The sequence below is a fragment of the Anguilla rostrata genome, chromosome 4 (genome assembly GCF_018555375.3).
Source record: "Anguilla rostrata isolate EN2019 chromosome 4, ASM1855537v3, whole genome shotgun sequence".
In the NCBI taxonomy this organism is placed as follows: domain Eukaryota; kingdom Metazoa; phylum Chordata; class Actinopteri; order Anguilliformes; family Anguillidae; genus Anguilla; species Anguilla rostrata.
In genome coordinates, this window is record NC_057936.1 from 42451534 (window position 1) to 42468301 (window position 16768).

Below are 16768 nucleotides of genomic sequence, written 5' to 3' on the forward strand. Positions count from 1 at the left end.
GGTGTCTCCTGAGACACAGAGAGTGGGCGTGACCACTCCCCAACCCACTGCACAGCCACACACACCTGGGCACACCCACACACATCTCCACAGGTGATCACATGGAGGGCAGGGTGGTGGGCGGCTATTAGACAGAAGGCAGGAATGAACTACACCAGACACACACACACACACACACACACCAGACACTGACACTCCACAGTGTGGCCCCACAAAACCACTGTATATCTCACACTGTAAATCCCACATAGACAGTGATACATACAAACACACACACACACACACAGTATAGTCTGAAGCACAGAGTAGTGCAACTCAGAAACTGTTGTGGAAGCACAGAATCGTCTAGAATGTCACTGTATGCTGTAACATTAAGATTTGCCTACACTGGAACTAAGGAGCCTAGCCCAAACCATGAAAAACAGCCCCAGACCAAGGGGTGTCCAGATACATTTCGTCATATAGTGCAGTGGGTCCCAACCTCGGTCCTGGAGTACCCTTGTGTATGCTGGTTTTTGTTCCAACCACAAATGCAATTCCAGAATTATAACAAGTTGTAAATTTTTCTTAATTAGGTGCTCTTCATGTTTAGAGGGATTATTTACCCTCTTCAACCACATTATGTCATAAATAGCTAAGCATTCCATGAAGAATAAAATTCCCATGTTCACACTGTGCTTATTGTGCTACATTGCAAACAATTACATTAAAAGGTAAATTATTTTTAACGGATCAAGACTGAAGTGAGTCAATAGGCTTCTAATTGGTCAAAGTGTGGACCAATGTTCCCTCTAATTTTTCATGTATCTGGGCATACACACAAGCTCCCTGAGCAAACTGAGGACTACTGTGAGCAACATTAGATATGCACGCTTTATTTTTAAATAATTAATTTGGTCCACTTAAAAAAAGACAAAAATCTGAAAAATGGGATGTGTAGATGTTATACAGTATGTGAGAGTCCTGCTTTGGCCATGGGAAGAGTCCTGCTTTGCCTGGCTGAGGGTCCTGTTCTGGAAGATATGAGACATATACACCTTTCAGACATAACATTTTGCTTACATTAAAACATTCACATTTTGCACAATGACTTGTGCTGTAGCTTGTGATACAGTGCAAATTCCTGTAACACTTTGTCTGTAAAATATCTAATTACACAGTTTTTCTTGGCATTTCTACTACGCATAAATGATCTAATAGTAACAACATTTAATGATTAATATCCATAAAGACAAAATCTTAATAACCGTCACTAGAATATGCACAAATCTGACTTAAATTTTACCTTATTTTTCACGTCTGTCCTTCTCACTTCTCCAATGGTTGTACACTTTGTCCAGGTTGATGGCTTCGTCTGCTTCTTGCTTTGACTTTATGCGCATCAGCTGGTCCAAATGTGTCACTTCAAGACGATTTCTGGATTTTGTTTTGATATGATTCATTAAACTAAATCCTCTTTCACAGTCGGCACTGGAAGCTTGAAATGTAGCACATTGCGCTCTCCCGCAATAATGTACCAATCCCCTGTCCCATCTTGAGTCTTCGTACAGTTTCGACAGCTTTTAAATGACTTTTATGCTGAACGTGACGCTTGAGATAGTCCAGCTTCCATTCAGTCCACATTTTTCCCTCTGAAAACTCACTTGCTACTTTGGCATCGCTGCATGTTTTGCAGAGTAGACCTTTCTCACTTGAAAAAGAAAAAATCTCACCCAATTTCACCGCTTTTTCTTCAATTTGCACATACTCCGACAGCCATTCCATCTTAAAAGAACTGCATTTCTTTTTTACTGTGGCTTGCTGAGTGAATGTGTCGCTGCCTGTTCGTTTCGCCATGATGCGGGGTTTGTATTAGCATCTATTAACCTGCTAGCTAACCTGCACGGCGCATATAGGCAGGGCCCAGACGCAAGCACCGTCAATGCCATGATTGGCTTCGTACCGTAAGTGAACCGTATCGTATCATTGGCTGGACACCTGTCACTCACTGAGTGAGAAACAAAAAAACAATATTATTGGGCGAATTAATTAGATTAGATTAGGTCTAATATTAGATATGAATTAATACGTTATGTTGATGTTGTTTATGCGCTGGATAGATTTTCTTGTGCGCTGAGAATGTGCGGGCAGTGCGCGATTGCGCACGCGCGCAGCTTAGAGGGAACATTGGTGTGGACACCTGGCCACTAAAACTAACCATCTGGAAGATAATGAAGAGTTTAAAGACAAAGCAAATGATAATGAGCCGAACCTGCATTGCGTCAATAAATTTAAGGAAACTAAACATGTTCCGCTACATGTTCAGGTGTCTATTGATTAATCCCAGTCTTTCAATTGGTCCAAAAAGTTTGTTACCTCTTGTATGTAATTGTTTACAATAAAGCACAATATGAACGTGGTAATTGTTATTGTTTATGGTTATTTTTGACATGATCTGGCTTAAGTGGGTTAATAATCCCTCTAAACATGAAAAGCACCTAATTAAGAAAAATGAACAACTTGTTAAAATTCTGGTATTGCAATTGTGGTTGGAACGAAAACCAGCATACACAGGGGAACTCCAGGACTGAGGTTGGGAACCACTGATATAGTGTACATCTGTATTGCACTACCAATGCAACATCTCCACAGTACTATGTTGTGAATGCTACATCTATACTACATTATCAATGATATATCTCCATGGTACTACACTATGAATGCTACATCTGTACAACATTATCAATGCTACATCTCCACTGTACTATATTGTGAATGCTACATCTGTACTACATTTTCAATGCTACATCTCCATGGTACTACACTATGAATTAAACATCTGTACTACATTGCAAATTCTACATGTTGATGGTAATATCCTGCTAAACATGAGGTGTGGCTATTAAATAATGAGACTAATGCTGTAATTCAATTTTAATGAAGAAAACTTACATTTCAATTCCTTTCCCCTTCAATATATTCCCCTTCTGCAACTACACACCGCTGCATTCTGGTCTTCCACTGTTCAAACCAGTGCAGTAGGTGTTCTTCTGTTAGTTGTTTCAGAAGCTATGTCGTTTTCTTCTTCACTTCTGGAACAGACTCAAAATGAGTTCCCTTGAGTGCAGACTTGATTTTAGGGAAAAGAAAAAAGTTGTATGGTGCTAGATCAGGTGAATAGGGAGTGTGGTCAAGTACTACAATGCGTTTTTTGGCCAAAAACTGCTTCACTGAGAGCGCTGAGTGTGCATGAAACCAAGGATGAAACCATTTTCCCACAGCCAGTTGATTGTTTTCTTTGACAGTAAGGGCGTAATTATGGAGAATTGGGTTCCAGATAGAGCAACCGTGAACCAAAACTATTACAAACACGTTCTAGAAACTTTGCAAGAAAGGGTTAGAAGAAAGAGGCCACAGCTGTGGGAAAATGGTTTCATCCTTCATCAGGACAACGCGCCAGCACACTCAGCGCTCTCAGTGAAGCAGTTTTTGGCCGAGAAATGCATCGCAGTACTTGACCACACTCCCTATTCACCTGATCTAGCACCATCAACTTTTTTCTTTTCCCTAAAATCAAGTCTGCAATCAAGGGAACCCGTGTCGAGTCTGTTCCAGAAGTGAAGAACAAAATGACGGAGCTTCTGAGTAGGGTTGGCCCGATGTAAAAAATTTCAAACCAGTTTGATATTAAGCAAAATACCAAACCGGACCGGTAATACTGAATTTTACCACTAGGTGTTGCATGTGACTCAGCTGCTCCTGACTGGAACAAAAATGATCTGGGTAACACAATGACATTCTAAAACAGCTGTTATACCCATTGTGACGTAGTTAACGTTTCGTTACAGCCTCCGTTGCCGACTGCCAGCCTTGATACATTCTGTTGCGATAAATATTCTAAGACAACTCAGCAATTTCTCTGGTTTAACGGTTTTTCTAGCCTGAAATGCAATCATATTAGTAAATGGCTACACACGTCATCTAACTTGCAAGGAGTTGGCTATCTCCCTGGATATAAATTAAATATTTTTAACAGAAAATAATAATAATACATGCGATTTTATCCACGGAAATGGCTATACAAAAAGGCAAAATAAATGTTGTGGTCTACTGAAATTTGATCTCCTTGTTGCCGGCCACTAAATTGCGCGTGACCTGTCAATCTTTTTTTTTTTTTTGCACTCAGACACTAGTGGCTCCGTTTATAAACAAACATAATATTATGTTAATCACGTTGTCATATTGCTTATTACTCATGCGATACAAGTTGGATTTAGCGCTGTCGGCACAGGTTGCTGATGTAGGCTTCTTTTTAATTTGCCAGAGCGTCTCATAATGACAAATACAGGTTCAGTCGGTTCACATAAAATCAAACCAGTTTAAGCTTGTACACCGGACCGGACCAGCAAAACCGGAAATCGACCCACCCCTACTTCTGAGACAACTAACGGAAGAAGACCGACTGCACTGCTTTGATTAGTGGAAGACCAGAATGCAGCGGTGTGTAGTTGCAGAAGGGGAATATATTGAAGGGGAAAGGAATTGAAATGTAAGTATTCTTCATTAAAGTTGAATTACAGTATTAGTCTCATTATTTAATACCACACTGTGGTGGGGTGGGCGTGGTTTGAGCGTCGGCTGCAGAGAGAGAGAGTGTGAGAGGAGCGGCTCTCGGATCCTTCGTCACAACTGTCAACTGGAGGTAATCAGCGCCGATAATTGTTAATTGTTTTATTGCGCTGATTGCCTCTGATTGCTTTCAACAGTGAGCCTGGGGTTTTTAAAAGCCAGACCGGAAGCCGGAGAGAGGAGAATCGCCAATGACAAGACGGCTACGGAATTGTGATACACAGTCTGAAAATGAGCTGTCTGTAAAACCTGTATCTCTTAATAAAATAGCACGGAAGTGCGGGTTACGGAAACGGTCAGTCTCCCGTGAGTGTGTTTTAACTAAGAGGGGTGGCACTCACTTGCCACAGTGGTGGCCCGTGCGAGGGAACACAGCAACATAGTAAAACACATTACACCGAGGAGACAAACATGGACCACAGCCAGGAGCCAGGGGAAACGGCACAACCGGTGGTAGCGCTGGCGAGGATGCTGGAGGGGATGGCGGCGATGCAGGAGAGGCAGGCGGTGATGCACGCCGAACAACTGGAGGCTCTGCGGGCACAGACCTCCCTCCAAACCCAGGCTCTACTGCAGCTGGCGGCTGCGGGAGAAACCAGCTCCCGAGAGCGACAGACCGGACCCCCCGTAGCTCTCCATCTGCCCAAAATGACCCCGGAGGACGACGCGGAGGCTTTCCTCGAGGGGTTTGAGGTGGCAGCGAGGGCGAGTAAATGGCCAGAGGAAGAGTCCACCTCCTGCCCCTCTTAACTGGGGAGGCACAACAAGCGGCACACAGCCTACCCCCCCCAGCGCGGGCGGTCTACGCCAACCTAAAGAAGGCGGTCCTGGACCGCCTGGGATACAGCCCTGAAGAGCACCGGCGACGGTTCAGGGAGATGGCCCTGGCAGGAGCGGACCGACCGTTCGCATACGCCCAGAGACTGCTGGACATGGCGCGTCGGTGGCTCCGACCGGAACTCCGGTCAGCCGACGGAGTGGTGGAGCTGGTGACCCTAGAACGTTTTATTGATGGCCTCCCGGGGGAGACGGCGAATTGGGTGAGGTACCATCGCCCGACCGGGTTGGCGGCCACCGTCAGCCTGGCGGAGGACCACCTGGCGCTCTACCCCCGTGGCCAGTTACAGCAGCAGCAGCAGCAGCAGCAAGGACGGGCAGACCCGGCTCTGCGCAGGAGAGCCCTTCCTCGTTCCCATCCTTCCCCCCTTTCTTCCTCCCTTCCCCGTGCCCAAACCCCCTCATTTTCCCGTAACAACCCTTTTGTTCCTGTTTCCCCAGCCCCAGGCTCAGTGGCGGCGGGGTGCGACCCACAGAGAGCTCCTCAGACGCCCGGACCGGGGTGTTGGCGGTGCGGACAACCGGGTCACCTGCGCCGCGAGTGCCCGCTCATGGAGGTGGGGCAGGTGGTTCGTGTTGTCGGCCCGCCCACCTCCGCTCCCGACCCAGACGGAGCGTACTGTATTCCGGTAAGGATTCAAGGGAGTGAACACCAGGCGCTGTTGGACTCAGGCCTGGTTCGACCCGAGGCGTTGTTAGAAGCATCAATGGTATCTATAAGGTGTGTGCATGGGGATTTACACGCGTACCCTATCGTTTCAGTGGAAATTCGGTGTCAAGGAAAAAAACATAAAATAAAGGCTGCGGTTAGCTCCCGCCTCTCGCACCCTCTGATTTTAGGCACTGATTGGCCGGGGTTCCGCCAGGCAGCTGGTAAGGTAGGGGGGTTGCGTTCACGACAGGTAGGGCTGTGTGATGTGTGTGCTGCTGTCAGCGGTGATGCGGGGTCGTCCGACGCGGCAGAGGGGGAGCCGGCACCAGTGGAGCCTCCGGGGGAGACTCCGCAGGTACCGGTGTTTCGCCCCATGGAGGATTTCCCACTCGAGCAGTCTCGTGATGACACCCTACGCTTTGCCTTTGACCGCGTGATGTCTATTGATGGTCAACAGGTGCGCCCTGATGCAACACTCACTCACCCGTATTTTGTAATAATTCGGGATAGATTATACCGAGTGTGTCGTGACACTCAGACTAATGTGGAAATCACCCAATTGCTGGTGCCTAAAAACTCTCGGGAAATGGTTTTTCAGACGGCTCATTTTAACCCCATGGCTGGTCATTTAGGGTATGAGAAAACACTGAACCGGATAATGGCCCGTTTCTATTGGCCGGGCATTTGGGCCGACGTGCGTCGGTGGTGTGCGTCGTGCCCTGAATGCCAACTAGTAAATTCCCCGGCTATACCAAAAGCGCCGTTGCGCCCCCTTCCCCTAATGGAGGTCCCTTTTGAGAGAGTGGGGATGGACCTCATCGGGCCGTTTGATCGGAGCACGCAGGGATACCGTTTCGTGTTAGTTCTGGTGGATTATGCGACAAGGTATCCCGAAGCAGTTCCTTTGCGCAGCATTTCGGCAAAAAGTGTTGCGCAGGCATTGTTTCAAATAATCTCCCGAGTCGGAATCCCAAAAGAGATTCTGACTGACCAGGGCACACAATTTATGTCACGCACACTACGCGAGCTGTACGGGTTATTGGGCATTCATTCTATTAGAACCAGCGTGTACCATCCCCAAACGGATGGGCTGGTTCAGCGTTTTAATAGAACGTTGAAGTCGATGATCCGGAAGTTCGTTCATGAGGATAGCTGTAATTGGGATAAGTGGTTATCTCCTCTGGTGTTTGCAGTGCGGGAGGTTCCCCAGGCCTCCACGGGATTTTCTCCCTTTGAACTACTGTTCAGTAGGAAACCCCGGGGGATATTGGACCTAGTTAAAGAAAACTGGGAGGAGGGTCCGAGTCCTAGTAAAAATGAATTGCAATACGTGCTGGACCTGCGAGCAAAACTCCATACACTGGGTAAGTTGTCACGGGAGAATTTGCTCGAGGCGCAGGCACGCCAACAACAGCACTACGACAGAGGAGCTAAACTACGGCAATTTTCACCGGGAGATAAAGTTCTTGTGTTACTCCCTACCTCTAGTTCTAAATTACTCGCCAAGTGGCAAGGGCCCTTTGCGGTCACACGGCGAGTGGGGGAGGTTGACTATGAGGTAGAGCGTACTGATAGAGAGGGGGCAAAACAGATTTATCACCTCAATCTCCTGAAAGCGTGGAAGGAGGTGGTGGCTGTCTCTCTGGTTACGGTGGATAAGGAGAGAGATGAGCTGGGGTACCAAATTCATCCAATCAGATCTCAACCCTTTCAGATGACCATCTCTCACCGAATCAGAGAGCAGACCTTGCCTTGTTGCAAAAGCGTTTTGCTGATGTGTTTTCCCCCATACCAGGACGCACGCACCTCATACACCACCACATTGAGACTTCCCCGGGGGTGACGGTGCGGACCCGCCCCTATAGATTGCCGGAACACAAAAAGAAATTGGTTCAGGCAGAGATAAAGGCAATGCTAGAGCTGGGGGTAATAGAGGAATCCCACAGTCCCTGGAGTAGCCCCATTGTGCTGGTCGGTAAGCCTGATGGGTCTATTCGCTTCTGTGTGGATTATAGAAAGGTAAATGAAGTGTCACGGTTTGATGCTTATCCAATGCCTCGGGTCGACGAGCTCTTGGATCGGCTTGGCACGGCTTGATTTTTTTAGACGCTGGATTTAACTAAGGGTTACTGGCAGATTCCCTTATCTGCCAAATCTAAGGAAAAAACGGCTTTCTCCGCTCCGGATGGTTTGTACCAATTCAGGACACTTCCGTTTGGGTTATTCGGAGCCCCTGCCACATTCCAGCGCCTGATGGATCGGGTATTGCGTCCGCATGCTGGTTATGCTGCTGCCTATCTGGATGATGTAATCATCCATAGCAGCAGTTGGGAGCAGCATTTGCAGCATGTGGGGGCAGTGCTCGAATCCTTAAGGCAGGCAGGGCTCACGGCTAACCCAAAGAAGTGTGCTATTGGCCGAGCGGAGGTACGGTATTTGGGGTACCACTTGGGAAGTGGACAGGCGCGGCCTCTAGTGGACAAAACCGCTGCGATTGCAGCCTGTCCCCGACCCAAGTCAAAAAAAGAGGTAAGGAGGTTCTTGGGGCTGGCCGGCTATTACAGGAGGTTCATCCCGGCATTTTCGGAGCTAACCAGCCCCCTAACTGACTTAACCCGAAAAGGTGCCTCAGATCCGGTCCAGTGGACGGAACCGTGCCAGCGGGCGTTTGAGAGGGTAAAAGAAGCTCTCTGTGGGGAGCCGCTCTTGTTCACACCTAACTTCTCTCTCCCTTTTGTTTTGCAGACCGATGCGTCGGACAGAGGGCTGGGGGCTGTTTTGACCCAGCAGGTGGAGGGAGTTGACCGCCCCGTTCTGTACATTAGCCGGAAACTGTCACAACGGGAGGCGAAGTACAGCACGGTGGAGAAAGAGTGCCTCGCCATTCGGTGGGCGGTCGGAGCCCTCCGTTATTACCTTCTGGGTCGCCCATTCACCCTCTGTTCGGACCATGCCCCCCTCCAATGGCTCCACCGCATGAAGGATACCAACGCCCGGATCACTCGGTGGTATCTGGCTTTGCAGCCTTTTAACTTCAATGTGATTCATAGACCGGGTGCACGGATGGTCGTGGCGGACTTCCTCTCTCGCCCCCAGGAGGAGGAGGGGGGGAGAGGGGGGGGGTTGGTCATCGGCCGGATGGCTCCCCGGCCGAAGTCGGGCAGTGGGGGTATGTGGTGGGGTGGGCGTGGTTTGAGCGTCGGCTGCAGAGAGAGAGAGTGTGAGAGGAGCGGCTCTCGGATCCTTCGTCACAACTGTCAGCTGGAGGTAATCAGCGCCGATAATTGTTAATTGTTTTATTGCGCTGATTGCCTCTGATTGCTTTCAACAGTGAGCCTGGGGTTTTTAAAAGCCAGACCGGAAGCCGGAGAGAGGAGAATCGCCAATGACAAGACGGCTACGGAATTGTGATACACAGTCTGAAAATGAGCTGTCTGTAAAACCTGTATCTCTTAATAAAATAGCACGGAAGTGCGGGTTACAGAAACGGTCAGTCTCCCGTGAGTGTGTTTTAACTAAGAGGGGTGGCACTCACTTGCCACACACACCTTGTATGTACTACACTGCCAATGCTTAATCTCCATGGTACTATACTGTAAATGCTACATCTGTACTACACCACCCCTGCTTTATCTCCATGGCACTGTATTGTCATAAACACATCTGCACTCACCGCACAGATATGAATGGGACTTGCAGGTCATGCAAAGGATTAGAGGTGTGAAGTAGTGCAGTATTTGTATATGTGTCTGCCCAACCAACAAAATTATCTGTACTTGTATTCTGATAGGAACCTGGAAGTGGGTGAAACATAAACAGGAAGTTGCGTAAACACAGAAAATGCAGGTTTCTAGCCCAATGTACATTAGTGCACTTTTAGTGGTTAAACAGATACAGAAACTGCACATCACACCCCTAGGAGAGATGCCACGCCTTTGAGTTGTGAGACAGCGATGCTCAAGGTTCAGAGAGGTGGTGGAGTTGCAAGTTGAGGTGAGACAGATGGGTTGGTCGTACCTCATTCAAGCTCATGGAACTGAGGGGGAGCCTCTTCCCGCCAGTCAGCTGAGTGTACCTCTTCTCCAGGGCAGCCAGGTTCTCCTTACCCTGTGAGACAGAGGCTCGGGCTGGTCACATTCTCCTCTTGCTGGTAGCTGTGATTAGCAGGCCAGGAACAACTGTACTATCCAGCATCACTGCCCTCACCTTGCTAGAAATGGTCTATATGTGCCCTATATCACATTCAGATTCGAAATGTGCTCCAGGCCTGTTCATGCCTATGGATGATCTTTTGACAAAATTAAATAAAGGGTGTTCAGTGATTGTACCCTCTGCAGCATGATCAGAAGGTTGTTCTTTTCCTTCTGGAATGTGTCCTTCTCCCACTGGGCCTGCTGGGTAATCTGGCTGGACTGTTTCTTTAAGGCCAGAAGCCTTTCCTGGCACGAAAAAATGCACACCCCACATTAAACCAACAAACCATTGAATAAATGCATGAATAAATTTAAAAGCATACTATGCAGGACTTTTCTTTCCTTGTTTGCTCTTGTGTTTACAATCAAAAACATCTCCTGCGTTCTCTACGTCGTCTTCACCCCCAAGATGACGAAGTTCACGCACCAACAAAATAGCAAGATACTTTTCTCTGCATAGCTGTGTCAGCAGCTTTACAACATCATATAACGTACTGTAGTAATCATGCCTCTTTCAAAATTCAATTGTAGTCTGCATGAAAGCATATCTGATAGAAAAAACTCCCACTTCGCTGTCATATGCAGCAAAGCTATGGGGTAGCTATCTTTAGCTTAGTGGTGATGGAATGGACCTATGCTAGACACTGCTAGCACAGCACCAGTGGATTTCAGTCTACTAGCCTGCCTGGAAGCACGGCATAATTTTGTAACATAAGCATGCATATTCACAAACACATCAATGAATTCTCGCCTTTATTTAACTTATCAACAAACAGATTGTGTATTTTGTCATACATTGCTTACCGTAGTTGGGGTGTGGTGTATTGTGGTAAATGGAGTATATAAGAAATGAATAGAATGTAACGCACCATTTAAAAGCACAGAAAAATCACCCTTCTCCCCCATAGCAAACACCCAGATTGCACAGACAGTTCCGCCCTCCTTAAGAGAAATGGTTTCAGTAGACATGCTGACACAACGTTTTTCACCTAAACCCTTAGTAATCGCAGAGCGATTTAGATTTCGCAGATACAATCAGGAGGAAGGTGAGTCTGTTAATATGTTTGTTGTAGCACTACGGACATTAGCTGTGCATTGTGAGTTTAGGGATGTGCTGAATGACACGGTGAGAGACAGACTGGTGTGTGGCTTAAGAAATGTGGCAGCACAGAAGAAACTACTGACTGAGAGTGACTTGACTCTAGAGAGAGCCATTAATAGCACTGTCTTTATGGAAATGGCATCAAAGGAGGCTCAGCAGGTACATGCATCAGGCAAAGTGTACTCAGTTAACATGGAGAGACAAAATAGCCAAGGTCCATGTTTCCGGTGTGGCAAACCCAGACATCCCGCCTCTGCATGCTGGTGTAGAAACATGGACTGTCACAGTTTTGGAAAAAGGGGGCATGTAGAGCGGGTGTGTCGAAACAAAAAGAGCACAGAGAGAACACCTAAGTCTGAAAACAAGAAATACACTGTGAATATTTAAAGTAGATGAGGGCTCAGAGGGTTATTGGGTCACACCCATGTTAGAGGGACATTCAGTGAGCATGCAAATAGACACTGGATCAAACACGAATTATCACAGACAGAGTTTATAAAGAATTTCTGAGCCATCTTCCAATGAGATTTTCTGATACAGTGTTTAGAACATTCAGTGGGGAACCAGTATGAAAGGGATGACTGAGGTCACAGTTAAGCATAATGGTCAAGTAGAGATGCTTCCGGACCTGCGGGGATTTTAAGGTGACAATTATCCCTGTGCTGTTCGCCGAACAGTATCCACTTCCCCGCATCGACGACTTGTTTGTGGAACTTTGTAAGGGGCAAAAAATTAGCAAGATAGACCTTAACCAAGCATATCTGCAAATGCACGTTCATGAACATGAATGTCTCACTGTTACCACGCACAAAGGTCTTTTCAGGTACTGCCGCCTTCCTTTCGGGATTATGTCAGTGCCTGCACTTTTCCAACGCGCTATGGACTAAATCCTGAGTGGTCTGCCCAGCATCCAGTACTATCTGGATGATATCCTGTGTACGGGAGCCACTGATGAGGACCACCTACAGAACTTGGATGGTGCACTTCAACGGATGAAGAAATAAGGGCTCAGAGTTTGCACACAGCCCCATCCAAGACCAAAGTGATTGTGGATGCCCCACCACCACAGAATGTCGACCAGTTTCTTTTTTAGGGTTACATAATTATTATGGGCGGTTCATACCGAACTTAGCATCAATGCTAAAGCTGCTACACAGCTTACTTTGTCAGGATGAGACATGGAGCTGGAGCAAAGCATGTCAGGAGGCTTTTCAGAAAGCAAAAGACATGTTGGTGAAGTCAGGGGCCCTGACTCACTTTGACCCATCCCTTCCCATTCAGCTTGCCTGTGATGCATCCCCATATGGCGTAGGGGCCGTGATTTCCCACGTAATGTCGAATGGAGAAGAGAGGGCAATAGCCTTTGCATCGAGGACCCTGAACAAAGCTGAGACTAACTATGCTCAGATATTAAGCATTGTTTACGGGGTACGGAAGTTCCATCAGTACCTGTATGGATGAAAATTCACACTACTTACTGACCACCAACCCCTCACGACCATCCTTGGGCCACACACTGGCATTCCATCACTTGCTGCAAGTCATATGCGGAGGTGGGCTTTACTGTTGTCTGGACACTCATATGACAAAGTACCGCAGGTCTGATTTACATTGCAATGCAGATTGCTTATCCAGGTTGTCGCTGCCTGTCACCAAGCCAGAGTCACACACTGCAGACATCTGTTACTTCAGTCAGCTGGATAACGCACCAGTTTCAGCTGCTCAAATGAAAAGAACCACCCGCATCGACCGAGTCTTGTCGATTGTCATGGACATTGTTGTACGGGGCCAACCAGCCAGCACCGACCCCGGCCCAAAACTGTTTCTCTTAAGGAGGGCGGAACTGTCTGTGCAATCTGGGTGTTTGCTGTGGGGGAGGAGGGTGATTATTCCGCCGTCACTACATAAACAAGTTTTGCAACAACTTCATGCCAGACACAGTGGAATAGTCAGAATGAAAGAAATAGCAAGAAGCAACTTCTGGTGGCCTGACACAGCTAAAACCTGTTCCTCATGTCAGAAGGTCAGGAACACTCCTCAGTTAGCTCCTCTGCACCCCTGGGACTTCCCAGGGGAACCATGGCAGCGTGTACACATTGACTTTGCAGGGCCTTTTGAGAAATGTTCCTGATTGCTGTTGCCGCACACAGTAAGTGGCCGGAAGTGGCCATAATGAAATCCACCACTACTAAGAAAACAATCGAGAAGCTGGGTGAGATTTCCAGCTGCTTCGGATCTCCCCTGCAACTGGTTTCAGACAATGGTCCACAGCTGGTGTCACAGGAAATAGCCATATTTCTACAAGCAAATAGCATACACCACATCAAATCAGCACCATTTCATCCTGCCACAAATGGTTTAGCTGAGCGCTTTGTTCAGACAATGAAACATGCGCTGAAGGCATCTCAAGAACAAGGGACACTTCATCAATGGCTGCACAGGTTCCTGTTGACCTATCGCAACATGCCGCATGCAACCACAAAGGCTTCACCAGCTAATCTGCTGTTAAAAAGAAATCTTCGAACCAACTTCAACCTGCTAAAGCCTACATCAGTGAAAGACACCGTGCAGCATGATCAGGAAAAGCAGATCGAGCGAAGGAAGCAGAGAGCTAAGGAAAGAGCCTTCTCTCCAGGTTGGCAAGAGCCAGTGTTGGCAAGAAACTACAGTAGAGGACCTAGGTGGGTTCCTGTGATCATCATCACGCGGACTTACCAGTATCCTATACTGCGCAGACTGTTGCAGACCATGTCTGGAAAAGACATACCGACCAACTTCTACAGGCAGCAGCATTACTGTCTTCTGTGGATTGCTCAGATGAGCCATTTGTTGACTCATCCATTCACCCACCTTCACAAACCAGGAGTTCACCTACCCCCGAGGCAGAGGTCTCAGCTCCTGATTCGCCGGTGAGAGAGACTGTGACGCATGCTACTGCATCAGCCTCTGTTCCGATGTCACCTCTGTTATGACCGCTCGTTAAAGTCATAACAAAAAAGGGGAGACCACGCGGTAAAGGACTTGGTTAAACAATAATTTTAATTTAAATAATCAAAAAAAAAACATCAGGGTGAGTGGAGGGTGTTGGATGCAAGGACAGTGGAATGAAGTGAGCTGGTGTTGTAAAGTGCAAAAAGAGAAACTAAACAGGCCCGGCAGCTGCCATCCAGGCAGGAGTGGAGAGAGACTGAACCAGCCGTGAAGCTATGCTTTGTGGCCTCCTCTCCAGGTGAATCCAACCTGCTAATGAGAGTTAGGCAAGGGCAAGCACAATTCTGAATGGGAGGGGCAAGGCTAGGAGAGAGAGAGCAAGAAAGTCACTCCCAAACGAGCAAGGAGAGAGAGAGAGAGACACACACACCCACATAGGCCAGGCTATGGGCCAGAGGCCATCACACCTCCCAGTGACAGTAAGATGTCACCTCCCAGTGACAGTAAGACCGAAAATCCAGCTGACCGCCGGTATCCAGTAAGAGACCTACCCAGAATTAAGTGTTCTTAGTTATATCTATATGAAAATACAAAAAGAAAAAAACTTGTTGTTTTGGGTTATGTTAATTCTAGCAGTCTCTTATACTGAAAGATCATAAGTTCATAAGCATTTGAAGTTTAAAGTTAAAGCATTTAGAGTTGGAGAACTTTGGTAAGCTATACGAGGTAAAAACCTGATATGGACATCTGTTATAAGTGCGGAGGAGATGTTGTGTATTTTGTCATACATTGCTTACCGTAGTTGGGGCGCGGGGTGTTGTGGTAAATGGAGTATATAAGAAATGAATGGAATGTAACGCACCATTAAAAAGCACGTAATAATACATAGCTGTCTCCCCGAGTGATATAGTGTTATTAAACGAGTGACACCTTGGAACATAACAGAGATAGTAGGATTTTCCAACTGGTGGTCTCACCCCTATTACCCAGCTAACTAGCTAGCTAGCCCATATAAGCTGAGAAAAGTGAATTGGAATCTTATTCTCCAGCCTTAAGTTGCCACTTTGTGAAATAATAGCAAATTCCTGGGCCATCATGGCCAAACAGCTTATAGCCGCGTTTCCACCAAAATTACCCGGAACTTTCAGTCCCAGGAACTACTTTAACAGGAACTAAAAGGTTCCTTCAGCCAATGGTTGTCTGCGTTTCCACCGGGGTCTAAAGTACCGCGAAGATTAGGCAAATTAGCCCACTGACGTTGTCGTCGGTCCATCTGTCATATGATTTCTTCTGTAACCCCATACTACCACCGAAGTAGCCTACATTATTTTCTAATAACCGGGACAGCCCGGGGGGGTTTATTCCACATATATACAACGGGTTACCAACAATGACTATATATGGTTACTTTTGTATTTATTGATTTTCATATATCCTCTCAAACACATTCATTAACAGCAGAAAACATGCACACGTTGTAAACAATTTGCTGTTTTATTACTTTCTCGTCGTCAATTCCATATAGGCTAATCGCAAAATGACAAGAATAGAACGAAAACTCGGACTTGCGTGAAAATGTAAATTAGTAGTGGTACAGCCACCGTTTGCTTTCCTTCGAAGTTACTGCTAGCCGAGCAGCGAAGTGTGCCCTCCAGATGCGAACCATGCACCATAAATGAGTCCATAGTCTTCCTGGTCTTTTCGTGGAATTGAAAAATGGCAGTAAAGTTGAGTAAAATTACGGAAGTCTGAAAAAGCTAAAGGGAAGATTACTAGAATTAACCTGTTATTTTACCCGGTAAAAAGTGCGGAAGGTGATTTCCAGTTTGCTTGTACTGTATCACCAATGTTAATTATGCAGAACTACCGCATACCTCACATAACTGTATCAAACGTTTTGAGTCAATTAAACGGGCTAACAAAGAAAATCCGGAAGAAAAGCAACCGAATTAATCCGTTTGAATGTTTTGGTAGCCTACGTAATATGCTGTCCCAGCACGAATGCTTAGCATTTTATAAAACAAATACTAAAGCAAGAAAAGAACAGAAGAGCACACGTTATAATTCCAAGACGTTGACAGGCTATAACCAAAAGTAGGCTACTGCGCCGCATAACATACAAGTTTGATTTGAAGTTATTATGAAAATAAATTGGTTTGCCGCTGCATATTTTCAAACATGGCGGGTAATGGCGGAAAATAAATACAACACAAATGCTACGAGTACTCGACTAATAAGAAATGTTCAGCACTGCAAGCTCCACCCAAAAGGTTCCTGTACTTTCGGAAAGTACTACCCCCCGAGCAGGAACGTTTTGGGGGGTAAAACAAAGCCCCCAGAACTAAATTTAGACCCTAGTTCCTGCAGTGGAAACGCACTGAGTTCCTCAAAAGGTTCCTAGTTCCGGGGTATAGTTCCTGCGGTGGAAACGCGGCTTATGTTGCC

At 46.7% G+C, this 16768-nt stretch overlaps 2 protein-coding genes across 5 annotated transcripts in view; one reads left to right on the forward strand and one right to left on the reverse strand.

Annotated features, from left to right (window-relative positions):
* The window catches only part of phldb2b (pleckstrin homology-like domain, family B, member 2b), a 120806-nt gene that overhangs the window by 17440 nt on the left and 86598 nt on the right, over nt 1-16768 (reverse strand). For all 4 annotated transcript variants that reach the window (XM_064332700.1, XM_064332702.1, XM_064332701.1 and 1 more), the window contains exons 12-13: nt 10426-10536; nt 10115-10204 (exon numbers count right to left, since the gene is read on the reverse strand). In XM_064332700.1, coding sequence (XP_064188770.1) covers nt 10115-10204; nt 10426-10536 — 201 coding nt within the window. The remainder of the gene's footprint in view (nt 1-10114; nt 10205-10425; nt 10537-16768) is intronic.
* LOC135253968 (uncharacterized) lies at nt 5020-9508 on the forward strand. Its single transcript, XM_064333870.1, has 5 exons — nt 5020-5313; nt 5367-6074; nt 8843-8985; nt 9148-9266; nt 9429-9508. Exons 1-5 carry the CDS (start codon nt 5020-5022, stop codon nt 9506-9508), a joined length of 1344 nt encoding a protein of 447 aa, XP_064189940.1.